The sequence below is a fragment of the Rhipicephalus microplus genome, unplaced genomic scaffold (genome assembly GCF_043290135.1).
Source record: "Rhipicephalus microplus isolate Deutch F79 unplaced genomic scaffold, USDA_Rmic scaffold_18, whole genome shotgun sequence".
NCBI classification, from domain to species: Eukaryota; Metazoa; Arthropoda; class Arachnida; order Ixodida; family Ixodidae; genus Rhipicephalus; species Rhipicephalus microplus.
The window spans coordinates 6622447-6644638 of NW_027464591.1; the positions used below are offsets into that span (position 1 = coordinate 6622447).

At 46.9% G+C, this 22192-nt stretch overlaps 1 protein-coding gene across 1 annotated transcript; it reads left to right on the top strand.

Moving 5' to 3' along the window:
* Positions 1 to 491: 491 nt before the first annotated feature.
* Positions 492 to 4079, top strand: LOC119178217 (adult-specific rigid cuticular protein 15.7). Its single transcript, XM_037429410.2, has 4 exons — positions 492 to 526; positions 1316 to 1414; positions 2066 to 2511; positions 3759 to 4079. Exons 1-3 carry the CDS (start codon positions 515 to 517, stop codon positions 2438 to 2440), a joined length of 486 nt encoding a protein of 161 aa, XP_037285307.2. The 5' UTR covers positions 492 to 514; the 3' UTR covers positions 2441 to 2511; positions 3759 to 4079.
* Positions 4080 to 22192: the final 18113 nt, after the last annotated feature.

Below are 22192 nucleotides of genomic sequence, written 5' to 3' on the forward strand. Positions count from 1 at the left end.
ACTGGGTGGGCCACCGAGTTATTATTAACAGAGCACGAATCGCGAGTAGGACTGGTGCATGGAGTATGCAAGAAGCAAGGGAGGGCTCTTATTTCGGAGTGAGAGTTTGAGATCCGGTCGCTGCCGAGCCAAGGTCGTCGTTCAAGTGGCACCTTTCGCGTGGTCGACACGTACTCTCGAACAAACGCGAGACCTGCGTACGTGTAGAAAGCCCTGTGAAGTTTGAAAATGGGAGGGGAAGGGGGGGGGGGGGGGGTTTGCCGCATTTTTCTCATAGGTGAGCTCCGCTGACCCGGCTGCAAACTGGTCCTTTCTTTTTTTGAAAACAAGGCAAAGTGCACGCCCGTTTCTTCGAGTTCGTGTAATAGCAGGTGAAAGAGCTTTGTGGGTCCTGTAACAACAAAAGAAAAAAAAAAGCACAGAAACACGTTCTGTGCTTCGAAACGGCTCTATAAAAGGGGAAACCCTCCATCGAGAGGGTCAGTGTAGACTCAGCACCCATAGCTGCCAGAATATGATCGCTCAGGTAAGTTCCGGTGCAAGAAACGGCACGACTTGTGCCGGCCGTTGTCAATGATCTCACCGCTATCCCTTAATCTACGGTGAACTTTTTTGATGTTGGTATGACAAGCAAGCTGTTTTCCGTGCGATCGTCTCTGTGTCGATGTAGCCAGCACAGCATGGTTTCCGACCCCTTAAGGTGACGCGGCACGTAGTTTTCAGTGCAACGAAAGCGACACTGGTTTACCGTTAGTCTTAAACACCCATCTCACCAGATTTCCACAGCTACTGACGGCTTGGACTGGGGTGCTTGCTTACCTAGCTTGTTTACCATGACGCGTCAGGGCAATTGTTTGTAGTTTAGGACTTATGCAATAGCCTAAATGGCCAAGTTTAGCCCAATTAGGAGATCGCTGTGCGTACGTGCAGCTGAAGGCATACGCCGGTATGATAGATTATCAAACCGTAGTAAGCCGGGCTGCTGGTACATTTAAAGCAATATTTTCATTCTATAACGGCGATGACTGACAGTTAGTGGTCTATCTTCAAAAAAATACAATCCTGTGATCCTGTGTTGTATAATGACGTTGATTTCGAGACCAGCTCCTCCTTGTTTGGCGACGTGTGAAGCCACCTCGAAAAGAAAAACAGTATTATTGATGGGGACGTTGTTATTTTTGTTACCTTTCTGTGCTAGCATAACTTTGAATACCATGACGTGTTTTGGGGCATTCGACTCCAGTCGGAAGTAGCGCCAGGGCTTAAGTGGCGTCAGCCCGTTTGGGCCAATTACCAATACTGAAACACATTGCAGGTGACTCTGTTGTTGGTCGTCTCGACCGTGGCTCTGGCGGGAGGACACGGCGGCTACGGTCATCACGGAGGATCCAGCAGAACGTACAGGAAACAGAATGTGCGTAGTTATTGCACCATATTATTATCGTCATTTGCAAGCAGTTCGTAGCAACGTTTTTTGTGAAGAGTTTCCATAGTCCAGGTTTCTGTGTCAAACTTTCAATGTCCAAAAAGTGCGGTGAGTCTTTTCGCACTGGCAGACCTAAACAGTTTCTCATTTTTGGTGTGAAAACATGCAAGTTCGCGAACGACCGCTATTTTAGCGAACCCTAATTTCAAGATATTATAAAGAAATAAATGGTGGGTACTATAGCCTGCCAAATTCTCATACTGTTGGCTAAGAACAACGGCGTATAGCGGAGGGCTCCGGGTGAATTTCGACTCCCAAAAAGCTCTTCAACGCGCACCTAAACAGCGGCACACAATCGCTCTTGCATTCTGCAATCATAGGAAAGTGGTCGCAATGGTCGGGGGTCAAACTGACAAACCTAAATGGAGCACCGCTACGCCATATTCACCGAGGGCATTTATTGCGATGTTCCATCTTAATACAACGATTCCCAACAATAATGTTTCAATTGTATTCACCAACCTGCTCTAAGAGCACGCATTCTTGATTACTGAATTGGAATTGTCGCATAGACAAAAAAAGTTGGTGAGATTAAGCTAACTAAACACTGCACTTCTTCATCTGCTCTCGTATTCTCAGGACCACGGCCACTACAGCTTCGGCTACGACATCGTCAACGGCTACGGCGCCGTCAACGGCCGCCACGAGACCGGCGCGGCGTACGGCCCCGTGCACGGCTCGTACTACCTGGGCGACATCGACGGCCGCCACAGGCAGGTGCACTACGTGGCCGACAAGTGGGGCTTCCGGGCCATGGTGAAGACCAACGAGCCCGGAACCAAGAGCAGCCTGCCGGCTGCCGCTCCCTATCACTCGGCCCACGGAAAGACAGTGCCCGCCTACGGTCACGGTGGATACGGCGGATACGGAGGATACCGAGGATACGGTGGATACGGCGGATATGGTGGATATGGAGGATACGGTGGCTACGGAGGCTATGGATACTACGGCTAGGATGTTGTCCTCGTTTTTCTAGTGCTTCCACGCCACCCTCCGATGTTCTTCTCTCGTGCACCTTCCTTGTCGTGAGTAATTCAGTCTTGCTGTGTGTCCATTTATTCTTATACGTAGCTGTGCTAGAAAACGTAGCTGTGCTAGACATGCACCTACAGGTTCACGATTCCATCAAAGAATTATTTCATTCGAGCTCAAGCTAGAACTGGTCGTATGCATCGTATCGATAGCGTGACATATAGTCTAATACATATATCGTTTAAAGTAACCGGCCCACCGAGGCACGACAGAACCACAGGGCAGAGGAAAAGCACATTGTATCCTTAATTCATGTACACAAAGATAAGAGTACTCTTGCATAGCTTCGTTACACTCCAATGAAAATTTAACTGAGGAAAATAGTAGGTCAATTGGTAGGTCAGGGTCGTAGTGGAGGTCAGCTGTTATACTAGCCTAGCCTTTTCACCAGAGCTGGATGTAAGGCAGCGAGTGGCTTATGGCTTTTCACCACCGCAGCGCATCGTTCAGTTAAAAAAAAAAAAACAAACATAGATACTCCACTACATGTCTGTGATTTCGTAGTGCGCATAGCGTGACCACTTATGCGTAGCTTCACTCACTCGGAACTTCTATATATTCGCGTAAAAATAATTAACGTTAAATTAGCGATGGCTGTCGTTCAAGGAATAGTACTATGAATATAGCAGTTTTTTTCGTATTCCGAGCAACCAGCCCTGCCTTTTTTTAAGAGCCTTATGATAGCCTCAAACTTGTACTCATGCTCTCTACTTTACATAAACATTCAGCTGGTCGCTTTCGCTGCAACCAGTAGCAGTTCATATATAAATTTATGGCTCACAAAAAGACCAGGGTACGGAGAAGAAAGGTGCGTTATCGCCATAAATTTTTCCCGGTGTGCTCCTTCTTGCGCTGTAAATCACGAATTTGTTCCAAATCACCCATCTCTCTTATCCAGCAACTTTTATATCTGACCATACGTGCATCATGATCATCAGACAAATTATTCATCTGTCTATAAGAAATGACAAAGGAACGATACAAACGGGATTACGCCTTCATAAATCCTTGGCTGTACCTTTTGACTTTGGATTGTCGTCTACTGTGAATTACAGTCAGCCTGGATTTTTAAAATCCAGCGTAAATCACGGTCTCAACATTCTGTTTATGTTTTTAAATGATTTAAGTGTCGCTTCACGAACAGCATATCGTTTGGTGTGTGATGTATTCAATAGTGCTGTGTCAACTGCCTGTTCCCAAGTCATCTTACTAATTTACTCTTTCATGCATTGCCTTTCAGAGCAGCTCCTGTGGCTTGTGGCTATGGTTCTTCGCTTCCCCTTGTTCTTTCAGCATATATGTAAACCAAAGAAAAATGTAAGAAAGCCCTAAAGAACTGAAGACCTTACGTGCACTTGCCCATGTCAAGACGACGACTTTTTCCTAAATGTGCTCTCTTACTTTCTACGCTATTTCTGCTTCTCCGCCTGTTTGCTATTTGTGACGTTTCACCTCTCCAGGTTCTCCGTTTTAGCCTAAAGCTTTTCACTACCTCCGGTGCTCTATCTTCGCTTGCTGTGCAAGAATGCTGTGTAAATAAATGTACAATGTCCACGGATCACATCTGCCTGTCTTTCTACTCTCCTACACAGCAGCATTCAAGCTGTACGACACCGCATATAATATAAAACAATATTATAGAACAATATAAAAAGTTCTTGCACGGCAAAACTGTTATCTGTCACTCGCACGATATTTACTGAGATGTGATTGGGATTATGAAGTAAGACACAGAGATACACAAAAGATGCGACACAGGCAAGCGCTGTCTGTGAATGTGATCTTGCTTTTTTCATTAAGAATGTATTTAGAGAAAACCTAAAGTCTTAAAACAACATGTTTCGCTCGTCACAAGTAAGGGTGACCAAGGTACTTTTTAAGGATAATGTACCTGCACCAGTGGCTGTAGACCGTACTAACGTTAGCTACGGACTTTCTGCCATGATGTAGTCCGCAGTGATCGCGACTGGCCGTGATGTACGTGCTGGCTCCCTGTTTCTAGCTCATCTGCTTTCTTAGATTTCGATTTTAATCACTTTCTTACATAAAGAACCGAAAAAAACTATTTTTTGGGGTTAAGTGTACTGCCTTATTGTTCTCTCTCACGACACTAACCATGTGAAAAACTCGGTATCCTTTGTGCCACCACGGGAGTGCAGCTCCACGAAGTCTCATATCCCCCCCTCTCCCCACCTTACTCCACGAAATTGCCGAGATTTCACTTTTCAGGCAACAATGGCCATCGAGAGAAAGTCGAATGCCACACAACTCGCACTTATCATCACGCTGAAGCCAGCAGCTTTCCGAAGGCAACCTAGCAGAACTAATTGTTGAACGAGATTGTGCATTGAAGCGATTCAAGGAGTGGTGCGAAGAAAACAACAAATTCGAACCGGTACAATGTACTCCCTTCTGAGTTCTGTCTTTCTTTCTTCCTTTCTCTCTCGTGCCACGTGTGTTTCAGCGCGCATTCTTTAAAGCTCGCGGCGATGTTCAGCAAACTCGTTCATGGCCATCGCGAAGAGAACCCGCTTCAGCACTTAAAACAGAGCGCAACCGCAAATGTGAGGAATGCTGAGTCGCGAGGTGGTCAACGACAGGAAGCCCGCACTCTGCCTTCTAGGGGGCCACTTACAACGTTGAAATTGCCTCACGGTACAGTGGACGTGTAGACTGTCATACTATTCCTTGTGTCGTTCTTGCGACAAAATCGCCACTTCGTGAATACGTGGTTGATAAGTGCAGAACTTGTAGCTCACGGAAAAGAGGGTTTGTGTTTAGTGGCGAAGAAGTGCTTAATGGTGAAGTTTCATTATTTTGTTATAAACGCCGTGGCCGTTATTTATTCATACATCTTGATTTCTAATGGTCGGGTGAGTTTCACGTGCTATGCATACGGTGGAATTCGCAAGTAAATATTTACGAACTTCTCCTAACATCTGTGCTTATAAAACTTGGTAGAATTAAAAAAAATAAAGCTATTCTGGCATATATTGGGATACAAATACGCGTTGAAAGGAAACCAGGAGAAAGGGATGTTAACTATATTGGCATAACTGATATACCAACTACAGGGGAAAGGAACGGGGGAGATAGAAAGGAGAGTAAAGAAAGAGAGGAAGATAGGGGAAGCACACACGCACATACATTACGTATCAGCGCAGAGCGGCTGTCTAGGGCGGTATACGACATCGCAGTTTAAAGCCGCCCGTGCAAGTCTGTTGTGCTTAGAAATTTTAGCAATGCGTTGGTTGCTTGAATTCTCGATGATTTTTCAGGATTACACTGAAAAATAGTTTCTAGTGTGATCGTTTTGTTGTCAAGACGAGCGCGATCGCATGAGAGGGATCGTCTCTGCACAGCGTAGCGAGGACAGTCGCAGAAGATATGTTGGAAGAGAGAGAGAGAAACGAGAAAAAAAGGAAGGCAGGGAGGTTAACCAGATGCTAGTATCCGGTATGCTACCCTACACTGGGGTTGGGGAATAGGGTGTTGAAAGAGAAAGAGAGAGTTAAAAAATAAATGAGAGAAAAACACCGACACACACTCACACACAAATTCAGTCCACTCAGAGGCGTTGCGACAGGCCAGTAGTTCGCAAGAAGCCCAGTAGTGCTTGCACGGCTTTCTTTTGTGACGATGAGTCATGACGATGGCGCAGTATTCCTTCTTCTGACAGCGGCTGGTCATCTAAGTTGTTTAGTGTATTAGAAATGTGTTGTCTTTCCAGGTTGTATTCCAGGCAGTCACACAAGATATATCGAATTGTTTCTTCATCTCCGGAGTGTGCACAGTCGGCGGTGTCGGCCATCCCTATGCGGAACGCATACGCACGGGTAAACGCGACTCCCAACCATAGTCTGCACAGAGCAGTAGCGTCACCTCGTCGAATTTTTTTTTTTTGGAAGCTGTAAGCTTAACGTTGTATAAAGGGATCGTAATCTTGCATGCGTAAAGAGAGGCTCATTCCAAAGAGCCATGGAGCGTTGGTGAGCAAGCATGCGGAGCCTCCTAGTAGCGTCCGTCCTTGAGAGAGGTATTGACTGGTTGTTGTCTTCTGTATGGGCTGAACGGGCAGCTTGATCAGCTTGTCCGTTACCGATAATTCCACAGTGGCTTGGCAACCACTGAAATATAACGTGGTGCCCTTTCTCTGTTATATGGTGTAGCATTTCTGCTGTTTCAAATACCAACTGCTGGTGTGGACCACGGTGTAGATTTGACAGAAGTGACTGCAGTGCCGCCTTGCAGTCTAAGAAAATCGTCCACCGTTGCGTGCTTTGGTCGTTAATGAAACGCAGCGCAGCGCGAAGCGCTGCAAGCTCTGCTGCCGTTGTTGTGGTTGCATGAGCTGTCCTGAATTTGATGGTTGTGGCGTGCGTTGGAATAACGACCGCCGCAGTTGAGCTGTTTGGCAGGACGGAGCCGTCGGTGTAGACGTGGGTGCAGTCTTGGTACTTCTCGTACAGCAGAAGTAAGGCGGGCGAGCCGCTTGAGGGCTGGTATTGAGAAATCTCGTTTTTTCTGATGCCTGGTATTGTCAGGTTGATGACTGCCTGTTTGAGGCACCATGGAGGAATTGAAGGTCTCGCCGCGGGCGTAAAACCAGTTGGTAGGGAGTCACCATGTGTAGTTATTGTTCGACAAAAGGAAGTATGAGGTCTATCCGCTGGTAGAGAGGCTAGATGGTGATGGGGAGTCCGGCCCACATGCCTTATGTGTGTCCTCAAAGCTTCAATTTCAATATGGGTCTGCACGAGGTGTTGGAAAGTCTCTTCGGTACTGCAGGCGTGACGACAACAACAACAACAACAACAACAACAACAACAACAACAACAACAACAACAACAACAACAACAACAACAACAACAACAACAACAACAACAACAACAACAACATTCCAGACCTACGCAGAAGGCGCAGCACAGTCACAGCGAAAGCTGGAAGAGAGGCCTTTTGGAGCCTTTTCAAACACTCATTAGGTAACTGCTGCAAGCACACTTGCTTGGTACCCATTACGGCATTAATAACAATAATTTCTCGGTAGTAGGCCGGCATTGACAATGCTGTTTTCGTCATTATTCCGAGAAGCGTATTGTCTGCTAAACACTTGCAAAAAAATTTTGTGCCATTTGTTCTTGCAGTGGCTGACGACGATAGGGATTATGCTTGAAGTAGGTGTACGTGCGCCAAAGTTGTAATGGGTTGGAGCATTGGACGACCCCCTAATTACGCTATTCACATTGTGCGACGCCTGTTACTTTTTTTTGCTGTTCTAAAACGCTTCACTAGTCATATTAACGCAATTCCTTTCCCGGCATCAAGCCTGCCGGAGGCAAGTTTGTGTACAATTCCAAAGCATGGGCATGGCTCAGCGGTAGAATACTGGGCTGGCTTTTAGCGGACCCGGGTTCAAGCCCCACTGTGTCATTGGTACTAAGTTTTTTTATACTTCATGCGATCTCCATGGGTATACGGGCGGCAGAGGCGGCGGCGGACAACTACGGAGCCGCGCGTGACCCAAGTTTTGATCTCATAACAGCTTTCGCTGTAAAAAAAATGTTCTCCGCAATCCCTATCCGAAGTGAATATGACTTCTTGAAAACTACTTTTAGCCATAAGCGGCACAGCAGAATGGCATCTCTTGGGTGGAGTCTAGTCAGCATTTGACACCGCCGCAGCGCATTTAGGAGGCGTTGCCGATAATTTTGGCTTGTCAAAGTATTCTGTGTTGAGTGTGAAACACCCATTGCCACTCATCTACGCATGGCAGCCGCATCAGGCCTTGAAAGGGGTATAGCCTCTACCTTGTCGCCTTGCATAGCTCATCGGGCAGCGTTATCAGTATTGTTATGACCGTCGTCTGTAGGCGCCATGCTGTCGCTGAGAAGCGTAGCAGGGCAGCGCTCCCACGCCTGGGACTCCAGTTCTCTCGGAACCAGCGTCCAGAGCTGACGGGGGAGCGGCGCTCTTTTATTCCTCAAACAAGTAGCCAACTGGCCGGCTGCCTATGCCCGCCAGGTATTGTCCCTGCTAGCCGGAGGATGAGACGTCGTGTCGCCACGACGCCGTAAGCCGTTCCAGAGAGGACAACAAAGACAACATCTTCCTTGGAAGAAACCGCGGCCGCCGCCACAAATTGCCCTGCTAATTGAGCGAACAGATCGGCGGACCGTTTGATGTATGCTGTCAGGAGCTTGGGACCCCTCGAACAGTGGCACACCCACGACGAGGAAGAGCCCCGCTGGAGCTACCTTGCAGTGCAGTGATCACGACTCAATATTGGATGTTCACGTGGGCCGTGCATGCCCGCACCCCTCGCCTGTCGTGTGTGTCTGATTGGTGTTCCACTCAAGAAGGAGGAGCCAGACAGGGCTTATAACGACGCCGCAGAGTGCGGGACGTCGCTCTGAACCATGTAACGGTTCAACCACCACGCTCGTGGTTTGTGCGACTCCTAACCTCATGCTGTAAATAAGTGTAAATAGTGCCATAAACCTGTTTGTTTTTCGTATCCCCATCATGTCAGCATTCGTTTCCTCCACCTGAAGTTGCGCCACGCTACCGCAAGAAACCGGGTAGACCCCGGTTCAAACAGTATGCTCATTGCCAGTCACGCCACAGTGACTTGGTAATCATTGAAATGTCGCTTGTGCCCCTGCTAAAATGACGTATGTATGATATATTTAATCTAGAATACCAGTTATTCATATAGTCCATGCCACAGGACTGACAAAGGAGAGTGTAGGGCTCCTTTGGAATCAATAAAAAGTGACCATCGCTGCGGTTTTTCCCAACTGACAACACAAAGTGCAGCGTGAAGCAGCCATTGATGGTGCTGCGTCCTTGGTCGTAATGCTGAGAGCTACACCTCTCACTGGGACAACCACTGCTCCGGACGAAGTTTGAATGGTCATTAAGCAGTTGGTTTGAATATTCTCGTGGTCGGTGTGTTTCTCATACGGTAGAAGCAGAGACAGCTGTTTCGGGTAGGCGATCACAACTAGGATTTTTAGGGGCAAAGCTCCTTATGCCGCCACCCGTTCGTCTCCCATTATCGTTTGTAATCACTGGTGGCACATATCCCAGAGAGCGGGTATGTGCCACAGTGGATAGGTTTTTAGGGGCAAAGCTCCTTAAGCCGTTGGTCGTGCGTCCTCGATGTATGTAGTAGGAAGCCACCTCTCGTTTAGTTCTTGGAATGTCGAAGCTCCTTAAGCCATGGGTCGTGCGTCCTCAATGTATGTAGTAGGTATCGCCACCTATCATTTGGTTCTTGGAATGTCTGCTATATGGCGGTACTTGTATATAATAAATATATAATGAAAATGTGTGAGATGGTGGTACTCGGAGTGTTCACTAGGCAGATGGACATACAGACGGACAGACGCACGGACGGACAGATCGACCCACGGTTGGACAGGTGGACGGATGCACGAACGGACGGAAGGACGCTTCACCCTAGTCATAATCATTCAGTCCGTGGATATGCTGTAATTTTTTTATTATATTCCTGGTGCACGTACTGAAGGATAAATCAAACACCAAGGTGGAATCAAGGGCACCTGTCAACAGTACCCTCAGAGGGACCGCAAGCTTCATACAGCGCCACAATCTCGAGTTACTCCGCCAACATACCACTATAGGCTTCAGCCCCGCATACAAATACGGCATGAAAAAAAGACAAAGCGATATAACCCACTGGTATTAAGTCCTGCAGACGCGTCATTTCCCTTTCATAGTCCCAAAAGCTTGTCACCTTTCAGTGTGCATATTGCTGGAAACTTGTCCGGTTCTTGAGAAAAGACATGCTGGCAAGCTGCGGATTTTCCAGCTTGACACAGGGTGTCACCAATGACTATTTGATGGGACCAGATCTGCTTTAATAGCATCGCACACACCGACCTGCTTACTGTAGAAGTCGCTACTAATGTGGTGGTTTGTGGCACCCCTCTTAGCGGTGAAGCGCTTGGGCTAAGGAGAATAAGGGGAGTTGTTTTGGTTCAGTGTGGACCGGCTGTCTTTCTTCGGGCTTCTCAGACGCTTAGGCTTTGCCTTGGTTAGCGTCCCTGGTGAACTGTTACACTAAATGGTGTCAGAAGTGAGATGGAGACCCGACATCGCGCTTAGCCATTGTCCTTGCCAAGTCTACCGAGCAGTCCAGCCCGAAATGGGTGGGTGTCAATTTTCAAACGCCGGAACCGTTCGACTTCAGCAACAATGGGACCTGGCGGACGTGGAAAAGCTGGTTTTAGGACTACGCTGCCATCTAAGAACTCAAGAATGCATCGGAAAAAACACAGGGGCCTTCGCTCTTATATTGCATGGGCCCCGAAGTGCGTCCATTCCTCGATACATTCTTCCTCAATGCTGCGTCCCTCATTTCCTACAAGACTGTTGTCAACAGTTTTAATGAGCACTTCGTTCATCCTAGTAATGAGCTCTACGAGTCATCGCATTTTCACAGACGTGTACAGCAGCCAGGCGAGAGCTTCGACGTGTACAGTGACGTGCACTATGCGGAATCATGCAGGTTGGTGAAACGCTGCGCCTATCTCTCAGCGCAAGTTGAAGAAAGGCTACTACGTGATTGGAGACGCAACGGTCTTCTCCAAGCTGGACGCGACAGCAAGTTTCCACCAAGTGAAACTCGCTGTGGAGTCACAAGAGCTCACGACTTTTATAACTCCATTTGGCTGATACTGCTTCTGCCGCCTTCCGTTTGGCATCACCTCAGTGCCAGAGTACTTTCAAAAGCAGATGGCCAGAATTTTTGAAGGACAGAAAGTGATTGCAAATATGATTGACGACATACTTGTGTTCGGACGCACTCGAGAGGAACGTGATGTCAGACTGAAGCAGGTTCTGTCCCGTCTTGCCGAGGCAGGGGTCACACTAAACAAGAGCAAATGCTTATTTGGTCGGTCGGAAGTACCATTCCTTGGAGTAATCGTGTCCGCACAGGGCATTAGGCCGGACCCAGGCAAAGTCGCAGCAATCAAGGCCTTAGAAGCTCCAAAAGACGTTGCGAGAGTCAGGCGTCTTCTCGGGAGGATCAATCATCAGGCCAGGCTCTTGCCACATATCTCTGAGATAACTGCTCAAATTTGAGCACTCTTCAACAAGTATTCAAGCTGAACTTGGCAGCATGAACAGGAGGCCGCATTTGTCGAAGTGAAGGAGATACTGACATCCGATAGGTGTATGGCGAAGTACAATCCGTCGCATGCCACGACTGTCTCAGCTGATGCGAGTTCGCTTGGGCTTGGGGCTGTGTTGCTTCAGACGCAGCCATCAGGCGAGTGCCGTCCTGTCGCTTTTGCCACGAGATCAATGACGAAGACAGCGCAGAGATATAGCCAAACTGAAAAAAAAGGCAGATCCTACGTACAGTTGGAATCGATGATATGCGAAGCACAATTGAGAAATGTTGATATGTTACTGTAAAATCAGTACAACGTTACGAGGTGGAGGTGAATGATGCCGTACATGACTTCCGTGTCATGATTATCATGTTTGGATGTGTCATTTACCTTCGTCATCTATTCACGTCACGTGATACCAAATTTAGTATATGTGGAGCTAGCGAAACGGCCGCGAGCACGCTATGAGCTTGGTATGTTGTCATGTTCTTACGGGACACGCGTGTCAGGATTATCATGTTTGCACCAGTCATATACTTTCGTCATCCATTAACGTCACGTAACACCGAATTCGGTATATGTGGAGCTAGCAAAACGGCCGCAAACGCATCTTGAAGGGCCCAATATCCTCCAATGTAGCGTTGACGCGCGCGCACGCTGGGTACAGCGACGCTAAGTTAGCAAAACGGCAGCACTGTATAGTCTGTCGCTGCAGGCGCGACCGGCGCGACCAGCGTCCTTCGGCGTGGCCCGACGGCAACCGGCGCGAAATGCGGCATACTGCACTTCACGCTGATGCGTTACCCAGACAACACTGCGTCTACCTCTTTTCGTGACGAAGGGACGCCGGACGCACTGAAACGCGCATGCGTTGAAGGAACGCAGCGGGGCGTGCGCCTGCGAGTATATGGAGGTACCGGCGCCTGGTGTGGCAACGCCGGCGTGACGCGACGAAATGAACGACGGCGAGCTCACGCACCGCGCCACGTCGAAATGTATTGGCGCCTTGACTGTGGCATGTATTTACGTTCTCACATGACATGCATTTCATGATTATCATGTTTGTACCTGTCACATACCTTCGTCTTCCATTGGCGTCACGTAATACCAAATTTGGCATATGTGAAGGTAGCGAAAAGGCCCAAGTGCATCATCAGTGTGGAGTGTAGTCATGTTCTTACATGATACGCATGTCGTGATTATCATGTTTGAATGTGTCATTTGCCTATGTCGTCTGTGCGCGTTGTGTAATACCGAGTTCAGTACATGTGAAGCTAGCGAAACGGCCTAGAGCGCATCATGAGCATAGCATGTAGTAATGTTACATGACACGCATCTCATGATTATCATGTTTGCACCAATCACATACCTTCGTCATTCATTCACGTACCGTAATACTAAATTTGGTATACGTGACGCGAGCGAAACGGCCGCCAGCGTATCATGAGTGTGGCATAGTCATGTTGTTACATGACACGCAAGTCGTGATTTTCATGTTGGGGTCTGTCGCTTGTGTTTACCATGCAATCATGCCATACCATACCAGTTTTATGACATGCCATGTGAGCGAAACCACCGCAAGATCTGCAGGACCATGAATTGTATATCATGACATTTATGACCTACGTGACATGATTTTCATGTTATGACTAGTCAAATATGTTCTTCATACAGTCATGTTATGCCGTACCAAGTTTGGTATTGATACCATTATCGAAAAGACCAGGAGAGCTAAAAGTCGTAGGCGGCTAGATAGATAGATACGCTCAAAGTCACCAAAGTTCGCTAAGAAATGCTTCGCATTTAAAATTGGCAGATCCCACGTACGGTGGGAATCTATGATATGCGAAGCACGGTGAGGAAGGTTAATATGTTACTGTAAAATGAGCACAACGTTACGAGGTGGAGGTGAATTAGGCCGTACATTACTTCCTTGTCATAATTATCATGTTTGAACGTGTCATTTACCTTCGTCATCTATTCACGTCACGTGATACTAAAATTGGCATATGTGAAGCTAGCGAAACAGCCACAAGCGCATCATAAATGGCCCAATACACTCCGACGGAGCGTTGACGCGCGTGAACGCTGGGCACAGCAACGCTGCGCTAGCAACGCGAGCACTCTATAATCTGACGCCAAGCGCGACCGGTGCGACAAGCGTTCGTCGGCGCGGCCAGGCGGCAACCGGCACGAAATGCGACATAGTGCATTTCGATCCGATGACGTTACCCAGACAGCACTGCGTCTGCCTCTCTTCGTGATGGAGAAACGCCCCACGCGTTCACACGCGCATGCGTCTAAGCAACGCAGCGCGACGCACGCCTGCGAGTATATGGCAGGCAGATCGGTGCCTGGCGTGGCATCGCCGTCGTGACGCTACGAAACGAGCGCCGGCGCGCACGCGCGCCTGGTTTCGTGGAAGTGTATTGGTGCTTTGAGTGAGGCATGTAGTCATAATCTTACATGACACGCATCTCATGGTTATCATGTTCGCACCAGTCACATACCGTCGCCATCCATTCACGTTGCGTAATACCAAACTTTGTATGTGTGAAGCTAGCGAAACCACCGCGAGCGCATCATGAGCGTGGCATGTAGTCATGTTCCAACATAACATGCATCTCATGACTATCATGTGTGCACCAGTCATATACCTTAGTCACGAATTCACGTCCCTTAATACCATATTTTGTATATGTGAAGCCAGCGAAACGACCGCAAGCGCACCATGAGCGTGGCGTGTAGTCATTATTCATGACCTGGATGACATGCATGTCATTATTTGTACGTTAGGGTCTGTCGCTCGCGTTCACCATGCAGTGATGTCATACCGTACCAGTTTTGCAACATGTCATGTGAAGGAAACCACCGCGAGAGCTACAAGATCATGAAATGTAAATCATGACTTTCATGGTATGACTAGTCAAATATGTTCTCCATAGAGTCATGTTATGTCATACCAATTTCGGTATTGATACCATCATTGAAACAGCCAGGAGAGCTAAAAAATTTGCAAGCGGCTAGATAGATAGATAGATAGATGGATAGATAATAGATAGATAGATAGATAGATAGATGCACTCAAAGCCGCTGAAGTTCGCTAAGAAATGTTTCGCATTTAAAAGAAGTTTTGGCTCTAACCTGGGCTCTTTGGAGGTTCGATTAATTCGTACAAGGTATCTCAGTCAATGTTAAAACAGATCTCTTTACCCCTCGTCTCTCCTTTTGGTAGCTCGACACGTTGCCTCCAAGAATACAAAGACTGCAGATCAAAACAATTCCTTGCCAATTCAAGGTACTTCATGTGTCTGGTAAGCTCTTGGGTACAGCTAATACGCTCTCACGCATCAACAATCCGGATGAATCTTCCGTGCATGCGGTGCAGCTCCTTACCACAGAAACGGTGGCCGGCACAACCCTTGACGCAATGGAGCACTATGTTGCAGGTGCAGTGGCTGTCACATTCGAAGTTTTGCCACTAAACGTGCAGGAGGTGCGTCGAGCACAAAGTTCAGATGGCGAATGCACTACATTAATATCCTTTTGTCAGCGGAGGTGGCCTCGGAAAAATAAGCTGCCTTTGCACATCTCCAAGTATTCATCGGTGATTAAGGAACTTTCTGTTTGCGACAGTGTACTGCTCAAAGGTGTCTGTTGGATGATCACATCGTCACTTGAATCTTCAATCTTGGCACTGCTTCACGAGGGACATCAAGGCAATAACAGAAGCAAAGCCCTTGTGCGTGATTCAGGATGTGGCCTGGTATCTCTAATGACATTACCTCTGTGGTCACTAACTGTGAAACATGCGCTGTCACTCGAGTCAATTTCTCTGAGCCACTTATACCAACACCTCTTCTGGATCATCCATGGCCACTTCTCGGCATGGACCCATTTCACTTATATGGACAAACTTTCCTCCTGGTATTTAGTTACTACTCAAGGTACGCGGAAGTAATAACCATGAGGAGCACAACCGTGCAAGCTGTCGGGGATGTGCTGAAGAGCATATTCACCCGCCATGGGATACCCGAGGAGATTTGGTCTAACAATGGCCCGCCAATCCCGTGACGAGATTTTGCAGCCTTCGCTTCCTCTTACGGCTTCGTCCATAGAACAAGCAGTCCCCACAACGCACAGTCTAATGGGGAAGTGGAGAGAATGGCCCGCACGGTCAAAAACCTCTTCACCAAGGTGAAAGACCCCCACATGGCTCTCCTATGCTACAGGCGTCACCCCAGGCGTCACCCCAAGATACCCCAGGCGTCAACGGTTTTAGCCCAGCTCAGCTCTTGATGGGTCGTCGGCTTAAGACCAAAGTCGCCAGGAAGGAAGAATTGCTACAGCCAAGTGTGTCATCGAAAGACACTGTAGTGTTGAGAAACGCATCCTATTAAAGAAAGCAGGAGAGGAGCTACAATGAGTGCCATCGGGCCAGGCATCAATTGCAAGTTCCAGTAGGACAGCAAGTCTGGGTGCGGCCAGAGAACGTAAAAGGAACTCTGTTAAGCCCAGCACAGGTACCCAGGAGCTACATAGTAGAAACAGGACAAGGTGGTATCCTGCAGCGCAACAGGTGTCACCGCGTCCCCTTTATTCCAGCATCGCCGCCTCCCCAAGATTCATCAGAAGAAACTGAGCCAAAGCCACAAGTAGCTCACCCAACTCGAGGTCCTCCAAATGCTACGGGAACGAGTGACTCGGCACAGGCGGATGGTTGTGTCGGTGGTGATGGTGGCGATAGGGATGGTGGTGGTCTGATTGGGTTGTGCACACGCGTAGTGGCCGACAAATTGTTCCATCGGACCTTTTGACCTTGTGACTACCCAATGTCCAAAAGGGGGGAGATGTAGAGGTCGCTACTTTTGTGGTGGTTTGTGGCGCCCCCTCCTAGCAGTGAAGTGTTTGGGCTAAGGAGAATAAAGGGAGTTGTTGTTTCGGTTCAGTTTGGACCGGCTGTCTTTCTTCGGGCTCCTCAGACACTCAGCCTTTGCCCTAGTTAGCGTCCCCGGTGAACTGTTAACACTACACTTACCGCTATCATATGCTCGGAATCAGTGGAGTGCAATCCAGCTTTTACCCTCCCCATTTCTTTTCCTTCATCTACCTGACTGGATCGGCGCCGAGGACCAAGAACAGCATCGACTAGTCGCGCAGGCGGTCGAAATGCTCAGCCTTTAGCTTGTGGCTGAAAAAATAGCCTACTACTGCTACTACTACTACTATTACTTATGCTACTAAGTGGAGTAGGGAGTGAATGACCGACGCTTTGTTGTGGTGCACAATTTCACGAAATCTTACGCCATATTCTCTTGTATAAACTACGCGGACATGCTGCTTTCCGCGTACTTGACACTTTTAACAAAGTTTCGAAATGCTGCGATTTGTGTGGCTTGAACTTGACACCTGATTCTGCGAGAAAATTCAGAGGTGAGGTGAGACAACGTTCTTGACGAAAAGTCTGTAAGTGACAGGCAGAAGAAAAGTAGTGATGTCTACGGTCTTTTGGGGTATCAGAGGGGACCCTGAACTTTCTCATGAAATCTTGAAAACTGGCTCTCTTCTATAGTTGAATGGGGATCTTCGGCTTCAGCGTGAGCGCAGATAACTTGACCACCTCTGAGGGTGGCGATTTGGGCTTGTTAGTATGACACACACACACACACACACACACACACACACACACACACACACACACACACACACACACACACACACACACACACACACACACACACACACACACACACACACACACACACACACACACACACACATGCCCTGCCGCGGTGGTCTAGTGGCTAAGGTACTCGGCTGCTGACCCGCAAGTCCCGGGATCGAATCCCGGCTGCGGCGGCTGCATTTCCGATGGAGGCGGAAGTGTTGTAGGCCCGTGTGCTCAGATTTGGGCGCACGTTAAAGAACCCCAGGTGGCCAAAATCTCCGGAGCCCTCCACTACGGCATCTCTCATAATCATAAGGTGGTTTTGGGACGTTAAACCCCACATATCAATCAATCAAATCACACACATTGATTCTTACCCTGGTGCATCAGCATGAATATTTGTCTCCTTTTCCAATTTGTTGCCACTATGCGCATGATGGGCACATGCTACAAGAAAGTCTACCTAGAATACTCATTTTTTACCCTCCCAGTGGGAAGCCGGTCATTCCAGCGCAATCCTCCATGACCAGCAAATGCTGATTGACGAAGACAGCCGGTTAGACAGTGCGAATGGGGCCCTGAACGGAAGGCAAGCTTCATACTCTAGGACTTCACAAGCAAGATGAACACAATTAAGTTGCTACTATGATCACACATCATCGCTCAAGTAAAAAAAAAAACCTCAGTGCCCGATTTATATTTTTCAACTCTGAAGTGTTTCATGCCAGGGTCGACCAAATTTTAACGCGACAGCGTTAAAGAGCCCATGTCGCAGAAATTCCAGCGTCGGCGTCGTTGGTTGTGAGCGAAAAATGCATCATCTTATGCTTGACCGATAAATCGAGAATAATGCACATATAGTATCCTGGGCGAGAGTAGGAATCGAACCCAGCTCGTTAGTGGCAAGAGGATGTTCTACCACATGGCCACGCGTCGGCTTGTGAATACAGTGAAAATAACTTCCTCTGCCTCGAAATGCAGAGAAAGTAAGGCTCATGCTTCCTGTATACATTTATGCATGCTTTACAATACAACATGAAATATTGCCGTAATAATGCGTGACACAAGCGTGCAATGTCATAGGGCGTCCGAACAAGTGATTCTAACAATGACATCGTGGTTTAAACCGGTCGTCCAGTACAAAAGGCACACACGCTTCTGCGCCTGTTCCCTTAAGGCCACTTAGTGGGTGTATAGCGAGTTCGAAAAGGTTTCGTGCACTAAGTGTTTGAAGTACGCACTCAGCTGCGGCTAGCGCAAGCAGTTGAAGAATCTGTAGAGGGCGGCATATCGGACACTGCAGAACATGGCGCGCTTATACAGGCCAAAAATCTCGATAATTCAACTTTTCCATCAGAACATGTGAATGAATGAACTTTAAATATGCAAGAAAAACATATTTCACTTTATCTTCATTTTTTGATATCCTCATAGCCAAAGGGATTACAGTGAGGAGTGAGTTAAACAGTAGAAATAAAAGCAAAAAAAGAAAAACGTTGCTACCTAATGAAGACTGACTCGCACCAAAAATTTTTTATTGCAAAACAAAGCAGGACAAATAGCTTCTGGAAAACACTGAGAAAACAAAACAATCATTGTGCATGCACGAGGTGACGAAAGTACCAACCAAACCCTATGTGGCTGATGAGCCATGAACCGTTACACACACTAATCAGCAGGTATGATACATCTGTATATGATAATACCAACGAAGGCTGACTGATACACTTGTCACGACATGTAAAACACGTCCATGATTTCCCGTGTGCCCCGGTCTCTGTAACAACGCAAGAATTTTCTTCTATGAAAACATGGCTTACACGCAGTTTTTTGTCAATGAATGGCCAAATTAGATCCTGTGGCATTTTTAACGTATTGCGCATTCTCCTGGATTTTAATATTTACGCTCAAACTAGTTTGCTCGATAGAATACTTATTGCCAAAACAGGGAGTTTTGTATAATGCATAAGTTCGACAATCCACAAACCTATTCTTGTGTTTTACGGCACACCTTTGCCATTTTTCGCATTTTCTTCGTTTAGCTTCCTATGCACGGCGGGACATACCTGCTGTAACTTGTGACCTATGCTGAATACGACATCAACTTGCTACCTAATTCCCACTTTCTTCAGTTCGTGCGACAACCTATGCACATAAGGAATCACTACTACGTTCCTTGGCCTGGTAGCGAGATTATCATCTACTGCTTCCTTGGGCCTAGCTTTTACTGTCCTTGCACATTTTTTTTGGAGGCTCTCGTGATAAGCAAAGCAAGGTATCCTGATTCTTTTAGTCTTGACACTCGCTCTGCAAAACTTTGTCGCATGTTGTGGGGACACGACTTAAACAGAGAAAGCTTAATGAATGCAAAAATAATGCGCATTTTTACCCCTTTCAAGTGATCAGATGAAAATGTGAGCAAATGCTTATAAGCTCTAAGGGAATACCCCTAACGAACGGGATCTCCAACAGAAAAAAAATAATTTTAAATCTAGAAATCATAACTTTTTCTAAGCAGGCAAATCACACGTAAATTTGAGCTGCCTGCCACATTCCCGGAACACCTTTAGGGAATCTAGTACTCTTCTTTGCACGCTAGAAGTTTTAACAAGAACTAAAAAGTTATCTACGTACCGCACAGTTTTTACAACCAGGTCGCCGATTCTTTGTTCTACTTTTTATCACCACTGTAAAAAAATGTTATTTAGAACTGGCGCAACTCTAGATCTGGTGCCCACGGATCTAGCGGCAAAGGCCCATGTGCAAGTGGTAGAGGCCCTTGAAACGTCAGTGCACAATAAAGACCACCAGATGCCCGATATTTCTGGAGCCATACACTACGGCGTCACGCAAATTTTTATCAAGGCTTCGTGAAGGGAAACACCATATAATATTAATAGCTGCGTCTTAGTATATGTTAAATAAAGACACTTGAGGCAGTTATTTCTGGCTTTATGGATGTTTTATTTGGCCTACACACACGATAAAGTACGAATGTACTTATCTAATTACAACGTCAGCAAACGAAAGGTAGAAAATCCCATCATGCAAGAGATTACGGTTTTAACATCACATTTCATCACTGTACTCCTGGGAGGTCAATGAAGTCGAAGTAATCGTGCAGCGTAGTAGCTGTCAAAGGCCAAGTCTACGCCCTTGTCCTAGATTGTAGTGACAGTTCTGGGTGCAGCGAAGCACAACGCTAGGCTTCTTCCTCTTTTTCAGCTGCTGGACAGGATTGCTAGCTTCCAGCTGTTCAGGAGCGAGGTGGCCTGACCTGTCCGCTTGCCGTGAATGTAGGGTTCAAATCCTGCCAAGGTCATTTGAAGACTAGCGCATACCTAAAAAAGGGTACATGATAGCGAAAACGTAGAAAAGAAAGATACACGAGGAAAGAAGTAGGAAAGAGAACAACGTACGGCACTAAACTTCAACTTTTTATTAGCCAGACCAAGCCAACAGATTTTACCTATCTGCCCATGCTTGCATCGCAGATAATTGCCTCTCTGCCAAATGTGAGGCACGAGTTATATGACTTGCATATGTCTATTACACTTTTCGAGAATGAGATGTGAGTGGGACCACCTTCTGCTGTTATTGATGCACTCATGCACAGATGTAATCTGGTGGCTTGGTCTTTCAAATCAACAGTTGAAGTGTAATGGTTCAACGCCCGACCTTTCTGCCCCCTTTTGCTAATTTTTCTCGTGTGTCATGCGTTTCTTCCCAATGTTTGTGCTATTATGAACCCATTTGATGTTAACCAACTCACCCAACAAGTCTTACTCAACGCATACCGATATTGCCGCTCTTCTAGTTCACTGTACCTGAACATACGGTTAGCGCCATAAAAATATCTTTAAACGCTGATAGACGTTGCCGTATGCTGCCGAAACCCGTATCGAGAAAGTGATGCCATCCCCATAATCAGTTTTAAATAGACAGTACACAGCATATATCTGTACTTCTTAAGTTCACGGAAATCGGATTTGTTTAAAGCATCATTGGCGAACTAAAGGTATTTAGTCGAATACGTGTTTGATTTTCTGTGCTAATAATAACCGCATTTTACAATAATTCATACCAAATAGTAGAATTGTGATACCTACGTCATGCCTGATATAAAGAAAGAATTGCGAGTATGTTTAGAAAATAAACATTGCCTAATGAAGCCTAGACAGTGAGTGCGTGTTTATTATAGGACTACTACGGTCATATCACGGAAACAGTAACGGCAACCTTGGACAGACTGATCCAAGAAAACAGGGATTCCAACGTTTTTGTTTGTTCACTGAAAATAACAATTTTCACTGTCACACGAATGCGGCAGCGTGTTGAAAGTATACATATATGCATATCACACAAAGCACCAGTGGCCACGCAAATACTAACGAGAGCCATTTGTCAGTAAAACTAGCGACTTACAGCTTGACTTGAGCGATGAATTACGCATTAACTAAGACGTCGGAGCGTAAGTGTGGCGCAAGGTTGCCATCCGGGGATTGTACATACGAGGTAAACCTAAGATTTTACGAAGACAGACTGAAATCTGTGTCTTCTAGCTTTTGAGCGAAAAACTGACAACTAGTCGATGGAGAACGGCATTCTTCGAAACCGTGCGCCCCGCATTGACCCGGAAGAAAAAAAAAAGACTGGTCCTGTTTTCCTACCTTTTTCTTTTCGAAAAAAAAAAAAAACCACGCCGTTTCGTTGAGCGCGCGTAATAGCAGGTGAAAGCATTTTGTGCCCCCTGAGCAGAGCCCGTCAAACAACAATAGAGACAACAAGAATGCGTTTCTCACTTCGAAAACGGCCCTATAAAAGAGAACCGCCACCGCCCACAAGGCTCACTGCAGACCGTGC